This window comes from Suricata suricatta, chromosome 14 (genome assembly GCF_006229205.1).
Source record: "Suricata suricatta isolate VVHF042 chromosome 14, meerkat_22Aug2017_6uvM2_HiC, whole genome shotgun sequence".
Lineage (NCBI taxonomy): Eukaryota > Metazoa > Chordata > Mammalia > Carnivora > Herpestidae > Suricata > Suricata suricatta.
In genome coordinates, this window is record NC_043713.1 from 39,395,469 (window position 1) to 39,411,505 (window position 16,037).

The window sequence follows — 16,037 nt, forward strand, 5'->3', positions numbered from 1 at the left end:
CTTGCTTGGCTTGGGATTCTCTCTCTCTTCCTCTCTCTCTCTGCCCCTCCCCGACTCATTATCTTCCTCTCCCAAAATAAATAAGTAAATTTAAAAAAATATTTAAAAAATAAGAGTCCTTAGAGAGGCTAATACAACTAGCTTTAATTTTAGTGTAAAAAATGCATTGCCTTTTTAAATTCTTACTTTGAGTACTAAATAAAGTAGTATGTTTGCACTGAGGAGCCTCATTACACAAAAAATGTATGTTATAACTTGAGTCATACTCACTTGTATGGGATTCTCACACAAGGGATTAAGATCCAAGGTATTCAAAAGGGGAAGTGTACTCCTGGGGATACAAGAGGATGTGTTATGCACAGTTTTAAGGAAATGAATTTACAGATCCTCAACTTGCACGTTACCTTTTCTAAATTGATTTGTGGCTAAGCTGTCATGTCATTATGTCCTGTTGTCCTTTCCTACCTCCCCTCAATTTACAGGAGAAAGGCATACCTCTTGCCTGTCATAAATTCTTACCAAGGTAAAAACCTCAGGGTGTCAACCAAATCCACAATTTGAGATACTAGTGTTGGGGAAGCCTCCTCTAAATCAAGGCACCATAAAACCATGATAGAGCATTGTAGTTTTTCTTGCCTTATATTTTTGGCATATAATTCAGAAGAAATTCAGACGAGATCGGGCGCATTCAGAGTGGTATGGCCGTAGATTAAGTCAGAAGAAATTCAAACAATTGAGTGACCCTATAGTAGAATCCCTTTCATTCACCTCTACTTATGTAACGGAACAATCTCTAAAAAGGCAAGCTAAGAATGGAAGCCAGTTTAGAACTACATTCGGTAAAGAATTACTGGCATCCTGCAACTCCATCACAATGAAGAAAACATCCTAGCATAGTGAAAAAAGAACGTGGCGGCGGACGACTCAGATGTTTGCAAGCATACCCGTTGCCTGCGACCAACAAACATACAGTAGTGCCAGGAGTTTCCCCCTTGCACGCGTGTTAATTCCAACATCCACAAGAGCACACATTTCTGCTCACTGGTTGAGTCCACGTTCGTGGTAGTCCGTTTCTAAACGTCCGGTTGTATTTAAACGATACAAGGTCTGCTCAGGCCGGCGCCACGGGAAACAGGCACACACCGGGCGGGCAGCACACTCTTCCGTGAGCAGGTGCAAGGGTGCTGCACTACGGGGAACGTGGGAAGCAGCGCGAACAGCCACATTATCTGCCTACTGTTTCCAGGGAAAGCCTTGGAGGCTCCAAATAGGTCCGGGCCGCGTGGAAGGCGAGGGAGCTCCCGCACCACTGTGACAGCACGGATCCCGAACGTGGACCCAAAGGTTCACCCCTTGCCTCTCGCTGGGCTTTGCCAAAGGCTTGGGGGAGAACCAGGCCTAAAGTAGCGCGTCTCCGGCTTGGCCCCGCCCACCATGCATATAGCCCCGCCCCACCCCGTAGGGGCCCACCCATCGCACCACTTCCGGCGCCTGCCTCCCAACCGGCCTCCGTCGCTCTTCACTTCCCTCTCCTCTGCTCGCTTCTCCGCCCCTCGCCTCCTTTAATACCGTCACGTGAGGGGCGAGCGCGGGGCCTGCTGGGACGGGTACTGCCGGTGGGTCAGGGTTCGGCCTCAACATGGCGGTTCCGGTCGACCAGTGACCGAGGTTTTGCCGTCGGGAGGACTAACTGGCGATTGTCGGCGTCTCCACCTCTCAGGGTGGAATGCGAGGACGCCAGGGCGAGCCCTGAGGAGCGGCGGTGCCGGGGAGGGGCCCGTGGTGTGTGCCTGGGAGCCAAGGCAGCGGGTCTCTTCCTTCTGTTGGACTCAAGGCTTCAGTGTGGGGCCCCGCCCGGCCGGGCTAGGCCGGCGGGCGGCGGCAGTAGCTGCTGCAGCCGCAGGATCAGCCTCTGAGAGTGGGCCGGAGGGCGGGCGCCGCCGCTGCTGGTGCCGCGGCGATGGCCCAGTGTGTACAATCAGTGCAGGAGCTAATCCCGGACTCCTTCGTCCCCTGTGTCGCCGCGCTGTGCAGCGACGAAGCCGAGCGGCTCACTCGTCTCAATCACCTTAGCTTCGCGGAGTTGCTTAAGCCCTTCTCTCGCCTCACTTCGGAGGGTATGTGGTCTCCTCCCTTCTTCACTGTCCTCCCTCAAAGCCGGGCCGGGAAAAGGAAATTGGGACGGGCAGGGAAGAAAAGGGCAATGTTTACATCTGGAGCCGGTAGAGTGGCGTCTGGGGCTGGGACACCGGGGTGTCTCCGGTGGCGGCTGGGGGAGGGGCCACGAGTGAGGCTGTCAAGACCGCGCGGCCCTAAGCTCTAGTTTTTCTAGGCACTTTCCTTCCCGGGATAAGCCCGGCTGCTGGGTAGTTAGTGTGGGGCGGGGGCGGGGAAAGAGCCCCAGAGAAGGGCGTTGAGACGGCTTTCAACGACCATAGGGAGGGGAATTAGGAAGTTACAAGGCAGGTAAGGATCGGAAGATGCTGCCTTAGACCAATGAGGTCTTAGTAAAGAAGAGGAATCATCTTTCCCTGGGTGTTAAACTGGGCTTTCAGTGTTGTTTTGAATAATATTCTTATGGTAGTGGGGCCTAGCCTTCTCTTTTTAAAGTTTGTTTATTTTGAGAGTGAGAGAGCAGGGGTGGAGCAGAGAGAGAGAGAGAATCTCAAGGAGGCTGTGCATTTGTCAGCACCGAGCCTGCTGCTGGGCTTGATCCCATGAACCCGAGCGAAAGTCTAGAGTTGGATGCTCAATTGAGTGAGCTTCCCAGGTGCCCTGGGGCTTATCTCTTTCTAAGCTTCTATTTAGTTATGTTTTTTCTTTAAAAATATAAACATTTTCTTAGGCATATAGTATTTTTAGCCTCTTGTGAAAAAAGTTATAAAAATAATAAAGCTTGTAACTGCCTTTGTCTGATGGATGAGGAAGTAAGGACAAGTTGTAATTATTCTAGATAGTTGAAATTAAATAGATTTATAGGAATGGAAAAGTCCCAAGATTTAGTTTTTCAGATAAAAGTTTAATCAACGGGAGAAATGTGTCCTTTATTGAAGAGCTGCCTGTTTTCATCACCTTTACATTCTTTATTAGTGAAAAATAAGCATAATAAAACTCTCGAGTATTTAACCGATATACTTACCTTTGTAAACAGAACATGCAAAGTGTAAATAAAGTTCTTTCTTACTAAGGTCTGAATAAAATGAAGGGGGCTGTGACAAAGTTTTGACAAGCAAATAAATGACAGTGATGTTTATTTGGTTTTGATGATTTCCTCGCAAAAAGTGTTGTGCCATAAATGTATGTATTCACATGCCACAGGTGTGTATTCTTTTGAGAGACTAGCTCCATAAGTTCACTTTATTATTTAAAGGAGAGTGGGAGCTGTCCAAAAAAACAAAGTTTGGGAACCTTTGGATTTTCTTCAGCTTGAATCTTAGCCATCAGTATCAGCTCCACCAGTGATATACTAAATCAAAAACAACAAAGTATCTACATTCTTTTTGTTTGTTTTTAAAATGTTTATTTATTTTGAAAGAGAGCAGGAGTAGGGGAGAGGCAGAGAGGGAGGGAGGGAGGGAGAGAGAGAGAGAGAGAGAGAAAGAAAGAAAGAATATCCCAAGTAGAGAGAGAGAGAAAGAAAGAATATCCCAAGTAGGTTCCATGCTGTCAGTGTAGAACCCTATTTGGGGCTTTAACTGCGATCATGACCTGAGTGGAAATCCAGTGTCAGATACTTAACTGACTGAACCACCTAGATGCCCCTAAAATGCCCTACATTCTTAAGATTTAAAAAAAAATGTGAGAATCCGTTTGACTTTGATGTGTATGCCCTTTTCATCTTTGTTGATGAGGAATAATAATGCTACTACCTGATCCCTGGTTTATTTAGCTCTTCTCTTTTAGTTCTCGTTGAATCCTGTGGAGTAGGTTTAAATTTGAGAACATTGAGACATAAAGATGTTAACTTGTTCACAGTCTTATATGTGGGAAAGATTTAAAAACAAGCAATGTGACTCAAGGTGTTTGTTCTTAAGTCATCTTATCTTAGAGCGCAGTGCTGTCCAGCAGAAATATATAATGTGAGTTACATATATAATTTAAAATCCATTAGAAGTTACACTGTGAAAAAAGTAAAAAGCAGGCAAAATTAGTTTTAGTATTGTATTTAACCTAGTATTTCCAAGATATTACTATTTCAACATGTAATCAGTATAAAATATCTTAGTATTTTATATTTTCTTATGGCTAAGTCTTTGAACTTTGGTGTGCATTAAGATTTACATTTTAGTTTGGACTAGACATGTCAAGTGCCCAACCCAATAGCCACATCTGGCTGGTGCTTCCTGTATTGAACAGTGCGGTGAATAGGGGCTCACCTCAGAATCTCTCTGATTTCCTTCTGTAAACTGCAAAGGATTTAGGAAGAAATAAAGTGAATCGGACTTTCACAGTAGGTGGAGAGTTGGTGGAAAGGAAGAGTGCCAGCATTCCTTGTTGATGATGGGGATGAGGTGAGAATGGCAAAAGCTAGAAATTACGATTGAGTGGTTCATTGAGTGGTTCGGGAGCAGCGGGGAAACTGTCCTTATCAGAGTACAGTATAGTAAAGGAAGATGCCTAGATAAGGAAGGATCTTGAATTCTAGGAATGGGATTTTGGAATTCATATCTAATGGTAAATGTGTGGCAGTCATAGATTCTTGAGCAAGGGTATCAAATTGGGGAGATTAGGATTGTATGCTTTATAATGAAAAATAGGAGTTGATAAACATTTCAAAGTTTAAGATGATTAGGACATGGACTTTGGTGGTGGCATTAGAAATTTGGTGAAAAGGACTAAATTTTTCTATAGCTTAAGTTTTTGCTGATAAATAAATTTTAGGGTTCTTAGCTATCCAGAAAAGGCTACTTTTTTTGTCTTAAGTCTGGGAATTCGTTGAAGATAGCTTATCTTTAAGCAATGAGGCATGAGAATATAACTTCAGGCACATATTTAAGAACACAACTAATTAAAACAGCTAAAATTTCCTTAGAAGGAGAAAGGAATGTTAAAAAATGATTGGACTCCATTCTGGCGTGTGGGTGTGTTATTATTTCAGGTCAAAACTTGCTTTGACTATTGAGATATCAATGTACAGTGCTGGGTATTTCTGGCCCCCCCCACTTTTTTTTTTTTTTTTTTTTTTTTTTTAGATTTCAGTAGGAAAAACCCATGGTTTAAAGCTATGGTGGGGAAGGGTTGATAAAACAAATTTGAATACCATGCATGTGTAGGCCTTAAAAATAGAGTTTAGACTTGATATATTAGGCAGTGGAGAGTCATTCTACATTTCTTGGATACATTTTTTTAAATCAACAAGTATTTCTTTATATTAAGTACTAGTGAGTATATATATTTTTCTTATCATTATGTTGGATATATGTTTGAGACCTAAAAGAATATATATTCATCATTTCAACACATAGTTTGTAATCTTACTATTGCTTAAGAAATTTCCAGTGGCCATCTATTTCAAAGTATTACTTAATCAAACTTCACTGTTTTTGCTATCACAGTGATAGTTCTTCAGTAATTTTAAACAGTGTTTGAATGCATCATTTAGACATTTTTAAGACTTAAGAAAATTTCACTTAAACATCAACTTTTGAAAGTATTTGACTGTCACTTTCAAAAAGTATTATTTTTAAGTGGAGTAAATTTATTTTAGGGTTTAAAAATAACAGAATGTAATTTTTATGTAAATCTTGAATATTTTCTGAAGGACCTTTGAAGGAAATTTACTGCCTCTACTTTTCTTTAAAAGGAAGTATTTCATCAATTTTAACTACCATGTTAGTGTGACTAGGTAATTAACCTACAAATTTTTCAAGTACCAAACTTGGGATAAATTCAAGTCAAGTTTCAAAATTTAGATATATATGTTGTTTGTGTCATTTATGTACAAGTTATGATTATTTTCCAGCAATTCAGGTTTTCTATATGTAGTAAAGTTTCATGTGTTAAGTAAAAACATAAAAGATACTATTATCATTTTTTGAAATATATTCCATAGAACATACACATTACCCGAAAATGAATTTTGTGCTCAAATAAGTTTGCTTCAAATAGCATGTGTTTGAGAGAATTACAGTGTCATTTAGCACATTAAAGGCTCTGGGAGGACCTGGCATAATGAGACCTTTTAAAAATGTAATCCTGTGTTTCTCAAATTTATTTGAACATGGAGTTGATTTTTCTAAGCAACTCTTAACTAGCTTGAGGAAACAGTAGTCCATGGAACTGCACAGAGTGGGAAATCTTACTTCATAATGCAGTATTCAAGAAATTATATTTATGAGGCCTCCTGGTTGACTCAGTTGGAAAAGAATGCAACTCTTCATCTCTGGTTTGTGAGTTCGAGCCCCACATGGAGTGTAGAGTTTACGCATATAAAACTAAATGCAAAAAAATTATATTTTTATGGTAACCTATAAAAGTAAGACAATGGTAGAGCTGAATTTCATTTTGAAATTGAGATGTTATATGATTTTTGATTTAGCTTTTGTGATACACTCTTAATGAAGCCAAGATTTTGGAGTTTTTGTGTAAAACAGTATTTTAATCATTCTTAGTTCTTCTTCTCTATTAGGTTAGTTTTGGGATATTCCAGTGTTTTACTTTTCTACTGTTTAACACATTACTCCAAAACTTAGCACTTTGGGGAGAAAAAGCATTTCTTATCTCATTTTGTCAGGAATCTGGGAGTAGCTCAGCTGGGTAGTTCTGTCCCACGGTCTCTCTTGGACACGTTTCTCTTGAGGTTGCAGTGGCTCTGTCAGCCTAGATCATAGTCATCGGAGCTGGAGGATCTGCTTCCAAGCTCACTCATGTGGCTGTCAGCAAGGCTCACCTCCTCACTGGATGTTCTCCTGAGGTCTCTGCTCTGTGCAGTGTAGGCCTCTCCATAGGCTCCTCGAGTACCCCCCCCCCCATCCTATGACAGGTCTGCTGAGAGGGAGTGATGAAAGCGCACCCAGCAGAGATGCTGTTGTCTTTCATAACCTCATTTCAGAAGTGACGTGCCCTTACTTTTGCTGTGTTCTGTTCATCACATAACAACGCTGGGATTTAGGAAGGGATCATACAAGTGTGTGTATAACACAAAATATGGAATTATTAGGGACTGTTACAGAGGCTGGCTGCCACATCTGTTAACTCATTTCTGGATTTATTAGTAGGATTATCTAATAAACGATAAACTCATTCAGAATTTAGGAGGAAACTAGAATGTCTTTTTTTTTTTTTAAAGTAACCTCTACCCCAAACTTGTGGCTTGAACTCATGACTCCTGAGACCAAGAGTCACATGCTGTACAGACAAAGTCAGCCAGGCAACCCTAGAATGTTTTTTTTTTTTTTATGTTAACACTTAGGAATCCTAACAGATAATTAGCCAATTTAAAAATTTGTGAGATGTTTGGTACACACGTGGCTACTTAATGTTTTTTGACAATTATAGATCACCTTTAGGGAGAATACTTATACAGTATTTTCTAAAAAATACCAGAAATGCAGCATAGTGTTTTCATTTTTCATTTTCTCTATTTCATAGTTAGACAAGCTAGGAAGTTTAATTAGGGAAGGAGCCTTGTGTGTATTTATTTAAATTAGAAGACAATTATTGAAGAATTCAGAGAATTTTCTACCAAGCTTCCCACTACCCAGAACCAACTAATAATCCTCTTCTTACATTTACATTGTATTTTTTCCTTTTCTTTAAAAAGAAATCAAACATTATACGGTTAAAGTTCCCTTTCCTACCTTTCTTCCTTTTTTTTTTTAATCATAGGCAGTCATTATCATGGAACTTGTATGTATACTTTCTTTTTTATCAACTTTTTTATTTTAATTTTTTTAATGTTTATTTTTGAGAGCTAGAAAGACAGAGCATGAGCAGGGGAGGGGCAGAGAGAGAGGGAGACAGAATCCAAAGCAGGTTCCAGGCTCTGAGCTGTCAGCATAGATCCTGATGCGGGTTTCAAACTCACGAACCACAAGATCGTGACCTGAGCTGAAGTCCGATGCTTAACCAGCTGAGCCACCCAGTGCTTTTTTGCATGTATACTTTCTTTTTCTTTTTCTTTTTTTCATCATTTTTTAAAAATTTATTTTTTTTAAAACATTTATTTATTTTTGAGAGACAGACAGAGGAAGATCATAAGCAGGAGAGGGGCAGAGAGAGAGGGACACACAGAATCTGAAGCAGGCTCCAGGCCCTGAGCTGCCAGCACAGAGCCTGACTCTGGGCTCAAACCCATGAACTGTGAGATCATGACCTGAGCCAAAGTTGGACGTTCAACCGACTGAGCCACCCAGGCGCCCCTACTTTCTATATGTATATTTATTTTTACAAGTGTACATATTTTGTCATATGTAATATTTTAAAAAGATGATTATGTTAATTAAAAATTTAGAAGTCAACAGAGGACACATAGGAAATTTAGGAAGACATTTGATGTAACTTTATTTTAAAATAGAGGCTTCATAAAGGGGGCTCAGTCAGTTAAGTGTTTGAATCTTGATTTCAGCTCAGGTCATGATCTCAGAGTTGGTGGGTTTGAGCCCATGTCTGGCTTCCTGCTGACAGTGTGGAGCCTGTTTGGGATTCTCTCCCTCTCTCTGCCCTTTTCCTGCTCATACATGTACATTTTATCTCTCCCTCTGTCTCTCTCGGGGGGGGAAAAAAAGCTTGATATAAAAATTCTCCACTGAGGAAAAAAAGTGTTACTATTATTTTTTTAATGGGTAGTCATTAAATAGCCGGTTTTCCAAATTGCTGCTTCTTTAAATATGATGATCCATGCTGTACTTGAAATAATGTATGTGGGGGCGCCTGGGTGGCTCAGTCGATTAAGCCTCCGACTTCGGCTCAGGTCAGATCTCACGTTCGTGGGTTCGAGCCCCGCGTCAGGCTCTGTGCTGACAGTTAGCTCAGAGCCTGGAGCCTGCTTCTGGTTCTGTGTCTCCTTCTCTCTCTGCCCCTCCGCCTCTCATGCTCTGTCTCTCTCTGTATCAAAAATAAATAAAACATTTAAATAAAAAAAAGAAAAAAAAAGAAATAATGTATGTGGTACCTCCTGCTTTCATTTTTTCTTGAGCACCTAACTATATAGTTATGTATGTGTCAGGTTTGGTGCTTAGTGCCTTACACTGAACTATCTCATCTAACAATATCTCATCTAAACTCTTAAAGTAACCCTATGAAGGAGGCATTAATTACATATTATAGATGAAGAAATTGAAGCATAGAAAAATTAAAAAGTTGTTAGGATAACCCAATTAATGTGTGGTGGGCTAGTATTTAAAATGTGACTTTAAAAATTGAGTCCATAATAAGTATAATGGACTGCTTTTAATACTATTATGGAAACTAATGATCTTGTTTGATTATATTTATATGAAAAAATATGCTCATATTTCCTATTGTGCACTGTGGACACTGTCTTCTTGATACAGTCTTCTGCAAACCTATCCTCTGACCTAAAGTTCTGAAATGCTAGTTATAAATCCTGTTGACCGAGGCAAGGCCTATAGCAGGGTGAAGTCAGGGGGTTTTGGGGTGGGAGAAGGGATCTGGGCATTGTTTGTTTGTTTGTTTTGAGTAGACTTTAATTTTTAGAGCAGTTTAGGTTCATAGTGAAATTGATCAGAGAGTACAGAGTTTTCGTATACCTCATGTTCCAGGACATAGACAGCCTTTCCCACTATCAACATCTTGCTCCAGGGTGGGCACTGACTTTTATGATAGTAGAATAGGGCTGAGAATGCAGGCAGTATACTGGGAGAAGCAGAGGAAGTCCACATGTAGCACTTAATTCCACTTTTTTTCCCTTTACTATATTCAGCTTTGATACTACAGATCTCACAGGTCACACTGCCCTGGACTGGCCTGAGGGTGAGTGAGAATTAGAGATTTGATATAGATGGGGTTGGTTCCTGGCAGCTCCAAAAGGTAGGGGGAAGGAAAGGACCTACAAATAGCAAAGTTGTGAGCAGTAGCATTGAGGGAGAAGGTTAGACTGTCTAGCTAGCCCTTTTGATGGATAAGTCAGTTGTATTTCTGGAAGACTTCCACTTGGAAGATTTGTGCATTCTTTTTGTAAAGTATTAACCCAGTTGTTTATTAGCCTTGTTGTTGTTGTTATTGTGTAGGATTAATTTCAAGTTTTCTCCTTTTTTTTTTTAAGTGCATATGAGAGATCCGAATAATCAGCTTCACATAATCAAAAATCTGAAGATAGCAGTAAGCAACATTATCACCCAACCACCACAGCCGGGAGCCATTCGGAAGCTTTTGAATGATGTTGTTTCTGGTAGTCAACCCGCTGAAGGATTAGTAGCTAATGTGATTACGGCAGGAGATTATGACCTCAACATCAGTGGTATGTAGTAAGTTTTATTACTGCTATGTAAATGAAGTTTTCTTTTGTCAGACAAAGTAATTCTGTATCTTGGGAATCATTCAATACTTAAATGCCTACTGGGTGCTAGAAGAGACTGGGAATACAGTGTTGGGGAAAAAAACAGCCCTTGCTTTTACAGAGGTTACAGTCAAGTAGGCAGCCAACTATGAATTACATCATTCCATTTTTTTTATAATGAAAATGTTTTTATAGTTCTAATTGTAAGGTTAATAGAAGGCACAATGAGAACAGGAACTTTGGCTCTTTATTTTCTTTCCAGTACTTAAAAGTAATGCCTAAAACTTATGTACAATAAATCGAATGAAAGAACTAGCAGTAGCTAGAAAGCAATACATTCTTTTGTGACATAGGTGATACTAAAATAAAAAGCATTAAGTTTATTTTACTTTTTATCCTGCTTGGTATTAAGTTGAAGACATTTTTATAACATGAGTAAATATTTAATCTTTTCTAAGAGCTTAGTTTTTCATTTTTTATTAAAACATTTTTTTAATGTTTATTTTTGAGAGAGAGAGAGAGAGGGAGACAGAGCATGAGCAGTGGAGGGCCAGAGAGAGAGGGAGACACAGAATCCGAAACAGACTCCAGGCTCCGAGCTGTCAGGAAAGAGACCGACGTGGGGCTTGAACTCAAAGACTTTGAGATCATGACCTGAGCCGAAGTCAGATGCTTAGCCCACTGAGCCACCCAGGAGCCCTTCTAAGAGCTTATTAATCTGATTTAAGTGGTAAATGTTTTCATAGTAAGATTAGTAGGTGAAATATTTATAAAGTGAGTTCTGTGTTTGATGTGACTCTTTTCAAGAATGAAAAAGACTTATTAGAGACAAAGGATAGACTTTTAGAGGGAAAATATTAAAAGTATATCATCTAAGTAGAATATTTTGGCAACCTAATAAAAAATATTTGTAATCTAATATTTTAACACCTAATTGCGTATTTAAAGATTTCCTTAAACATACAAAGAGAATTTAAGTGGTATGTTTTAGGTCATAAAGTTAGTTGGTTGCACTTGTATAGTTAGAAATATTTGTAGAATTATTTTGTCTTTCTATGTCATTAGTTCATTTGATCATTTTAAGTTTAGATTATTTTGGTTATCTTTTATACACTAAAAGAATCTGAATTTCAGGTTCCATCTTTTGAGCAGTTCCTGGCATGTTTCAACACAAGAAAAATTTGGTTACTTATGGGAGTGAGTGTCGGTTTGAACTATGGTTTCCTTGTCATAAATGGGAAATTCATGTTAGAACATGAAGGACAATACATGCCAGAGGGTCCCAAGGTTTTATATCACCATGTGCATTAGTTAATTGGATAATTTGAATGAGTCACTTTTTAAGATTTGGTTTCATTCTTTGAAGACAAGAGAATTTATCTAGATTTTTTCTTTTTTTTCTAATGTTTATTTTTGAGAGAGGAAGAGAGAAAGCTTGTGGAGGAGAGACAGAAAGGGGGACAGAGGATCCAAAGCGGGCTCAGTGCTGACAACAGACAGCGCAGAGCAGACGGAGCCCGATATGCACTTGAACTCACAAACCGTGAGATCATCATCTGAGCCAAAGTTGGACGCTTAACCCACTGAGCCATCCAGGAGCCCCTTTCTAGATTCTTTCTTAAGCTTTTTCTAGAACTTTAATCCTGCGATTCTGTTTTATAGGGCCTTCAACATTTTTGTTACTCATGCGACAAATATTTATTGATTTTCTACTGTATGCCTTGCATCGAGGTCATAGAGATGAATAAGACATGTTACATGAGTTCATAAACTGGTGGGGAGATAAACATGTAAATTAATTATCAGAATATATTCTAATTTACAACATCTTATAATCACAATACATTGTAATAGGGATATGGCATATCTCATATGCCAGAGTGTTAAGAGTGCACAAAGAGGGATTAACTCTCATATTTAAAAAACAAAAGTAACTTTTTTATACTGCAGATGTCTTCCTAACCTCCAAAGCCCACAATACCTTTTACTTAAAAAAATTTTTTATCAAAATGATATGTGCACATAGACATAATGCTGAAAAGACTCCCAAGGAAAAAACAATAATGATGTGCTCCGTGCATCTCTTCCCCATCAGTTCTTATAGTGGTTTCCTCTAGTATTAATGTTTTTAAGTAATATTTCCATATGGGTATCTATGACCTAATCAATTATAAATTTTATTTATTGATTTCTCAATGTAATTGATGAAGATTTAGTTTAATTATTCCCTTTTCTCCTTTCCCCATCTTCCTAATGTAGTTTTCATAATTTTTGGTTAATAATTCAGCATTTACAATATTAAGATTCAATATTGTTCACTTCATTGCAGAGCCAAATATTGGGCTCGTTTGTTTTTATACACCATTTCGTTGTTTTACAACTCAGTAATTCCCCCCTCCCCCATTTTTTTTAAAGTAAGTTCTAGGCCCAGCATGGGGCTTGAACTCATGACCCTGAGTTCTGGAGTCAGATGGTCTACAGAATGAGTCAGCCAGGTGCCCCAATTGCCTATTTATTTATTTATTTATTTATATTTATGTTTGAGAAAGAGTGCAAGCATGGGAGGGGCAGGGAAAGAGGGAGAGACAGAATCTGAAGTAGGCTCCAGGCTCCAAGCCATCAACACAGAGCCTGATGTGGGGCTTGAACTCACAATCTGTGAGATCTTGACCTGAGCCCAAGTCAGACGCTTAACCACTGAGCTACCTAGGCATCGCCGCCCCCCCCCCCCAATTGCCTTTGTAAAAAGCAAATTTGCTTAGAGTTCTTTGTATCTCTTGCTAGTCTTTTAAACTTTCAATAGCCTCTTCATAAGATTTTCTGATTGACAGATTAATTTATCAGGTAATCCATTTATCAGGATCTCCTTCCTGAACCTTCCTGAAGTTTTCTCTCTTTAGACTGCATTCTCAGTGAGGAATGATATCATCTGTTAGTGGGGGGAAGATTTGGCTCTGGTGGTGCAAAAATCCTAGTACTACAATGGTTTGTGGTTCTCCAGAGGACCATGGCACATAAATAGGTGCATAGTGTATCTATGTATCTGTGGTTTTATTTAAAAGTTGTTTGGTTTTTTTTTTTTTTTTAGAGGTGGGAAGACTAATTAGAAATGTCTAAAAAGGCTCATGGTGGGGGGAGATAATGAAATAAAAGTTGTGAAACACTGTTCTGCTGCATGTTGGTCTCGTTACTTTTCTTGGAAAAGGCTTGTTCCACAGCTGTCAGCCTGGGGATTTCCTTCCCTTTTCTGTAGTCTCTCCGTTTTATCTTTTTTGGACTATTTTCCTAATCTGGTGAAGGACATCTCCAGTAGCTTCCTGAGAAAAGTTACTTGGAAGGTAAAGTTTTTTGAGCAATAAATGTCTGAAAATGTTTTTAGCTTTTATACTTGGTAGTTTGGGTGTATATGTTAGAAATAATTAGAATATATTAGAAATAATATTAGAAATAATTTCCTTCAGATTTATTCCACTTCCTTTCGGCTTATGGTATTGCTGTAATGAAGCTGGAGGACTCTAGGATACCTATCCCCTCATTCTCTCTAGCCTTCAGAAGCTTTTAGAATCTCTTTATCTCTGTTTTGACATTTCATGTTGGGCCTGATTTAACACTTTTTTTTCACTCATTGTATCAGCAGCCCCTTTTGATAATTTGGGCATACATACTCTTAATCTTGACAAATTTTCTTATATAGTTTCTTGGTTAATTTCTTCCTCATTGTTTATCCCTGTTCTTTCTGGAACTACTTGTTAGTTGGATGTAGAAGTTCTGAGTTGCTTCTTTAACTTTCTTTCTTTTTTTATAAATATTGTTCATTTCCATCTCTATGTCTTTTTGTTTTACTTTCTGGGTGATATCTTTGACTTTATTTCCTAACCTTCTGTTGAAATTTTAATGTTCTGTGGGGTGGGGGGTTTGAAACTTTGTCTTGCTCTCTTGGTTTTCCTATTTTGTACTGTGCAGATCTTGTGTCATGTGGTATTTTAATGCAGGATATCAATAAATTGTCATCAGCTTCTTTATTTATTTATTTTTTTAATTTTTTATGTCTTTTTACTTATTTTTGAGAGACAGAGACAGTGCAAGCAAGGGAGGGTCAGAGAGAGAGGGAGACACAGACTCTGAAGCAGGCTTCAGGCTCTGAGCTAGCTGTCAGCACAGAGCCCGATGCGGGGCTCGAACCCACAAACCGTGAGATCATGATCTGAGCCGAAGCCTGACTCTTAACCGACTGAGCCACCCAGGCGCCCCTGTCATTGGCTTCTTTTAGTATTTAAGTTTTCTTTTATCTTGTGGTTTCTTCTCATTTGTATTCTACGTTTTCAGTTTGTTTTGGTCACTTTTTCACATTGGGAACTTTTCAAATATCTGGTGAGCCCGTGGTATTATTTTCTATTTCAGATTGAGGCATTAAAAGCCCCACTGGGCATAACAAGTGCTTGTTATCTAGCAGACTTATGGACTGGGTGGTGAGGCTGTGAATAGGCTCAGTACTTAATGTTCTTTTATTTGGGGCAGTTACGTTTCTCCAGAGAAAGATGCTCAAGTCTGATGTCTGACTATCTGTAAAATGGGGGAGGGGTTTTGTGTTTTGTGTTTTTGTTTTATTTACTGTTTTGTGTTTTTTTTTTTTTAACAGTCTATTAAGGTAGTTTGGTAGATAGAGAACATCATTTCCCATGAAGATTCCTTTCTCTTTAACCAAATTATTATTTTCTCTTCTTTTCTTTTCTTTTCCTTGGTGCTGAGTGAAAATACACTTTCATATTCTAGCTGAACTAATTTTGACTGATTTGGGGGGAAGATAAAGATTATTGGTTGGTCAGAAAGAAAAGGGGTTTATAACAGAGACTAGTATTGCCATTCTCCGATTTTTGCCACTTTTCATATAGATTACAGTGTTTCTAAGAATGCTTTTTTTCTCATAGAGAAATGAACATGAAGTTGTTACATTGATAGTTATATGGCACCGGGTTAGATATTATTATTATTAGGCCAAGATTGAATGGCTTTTTCCCCCTCTTTACAAACTTCCAGTTGGTTAATGTAGTATTGTAATGTGAACAAAGTATATTTGCTTTTTCAGTGATTGAGATGAAATGTTTGGTAATTGACCTGAATAGGTAGGAATAGAGTATCCTTTAGTAAAACTGTGATTCATATCTGTTTGAACTTTGTGAAGTGATCAGTCTAATGACTTAACTTGCAGTTTAAAAACCAATAAAGAAAAGTTGTAAAATGCTTAGCAAGGAACAAAAGAGGTTTAACATTTTAAGAATTACATTATATACATTTATAAGAAGTGAAATCACACTTTATATTTGATTCCAAGGTCAATATACTTTGAAACTTCATTTAAAGAAGTTTTGTTATTGTCATACTCAAGTAATCAAATTATAAAGTAGGGGTTGTCAGCCTTACTGCTATTGACATTCTGAACCACATATTTTTTTGGGGAGCGGTCTTGTTCTGTTCATTGTGGGATGTTTTGCATTGTTCCTGATGTACTTGCCTAGAAGCCAGTAGCACCCATCCCCATCCCTAGGGTGACACCCCAAAGTATCTCCAGACATTGCCA

The 16,037-nt window shown here is 38.8% G+C and overlaps 1 protein-coding gene across 5 annotated transcripts in view; it reads left to right on the plus strand.

Annotated features, from left to right (window-relative positions):
- Positions 1 to 1,567: 1,567 nt before the first annotated feature.
- Positions 1,568 to 16,037, plus strand: part of TRAPPC8 (trafficking protein particle complex 8) — an 81,238-nt gene continuing 66,768 nt past the window's right edge. For 4 of the 5 annotated variants that reach the window (XM_029922950.1, XM_029922952.1, XM_029922953.1 and 1 more), the window contains exons 1-2: positions 1,571 to 2,117; positions 10,226 to 10,420. In XM_029922950.1, coding sequence (XP_029778810.1) covers positions 1,961 to 2,117; positions 10,226 to 10,420 — 352 coding nt within the window. In that variant the 5' untranslated portion in view covers positions 1,571 to 1,960. Of the gene's footprint in view, positions 2,118 to 10,225; positions 10,421 to 16,037 lie in introns of all 5 variants that reach the window. The other variant, XM_029922954.1, reaches the window with a different exon arrangement.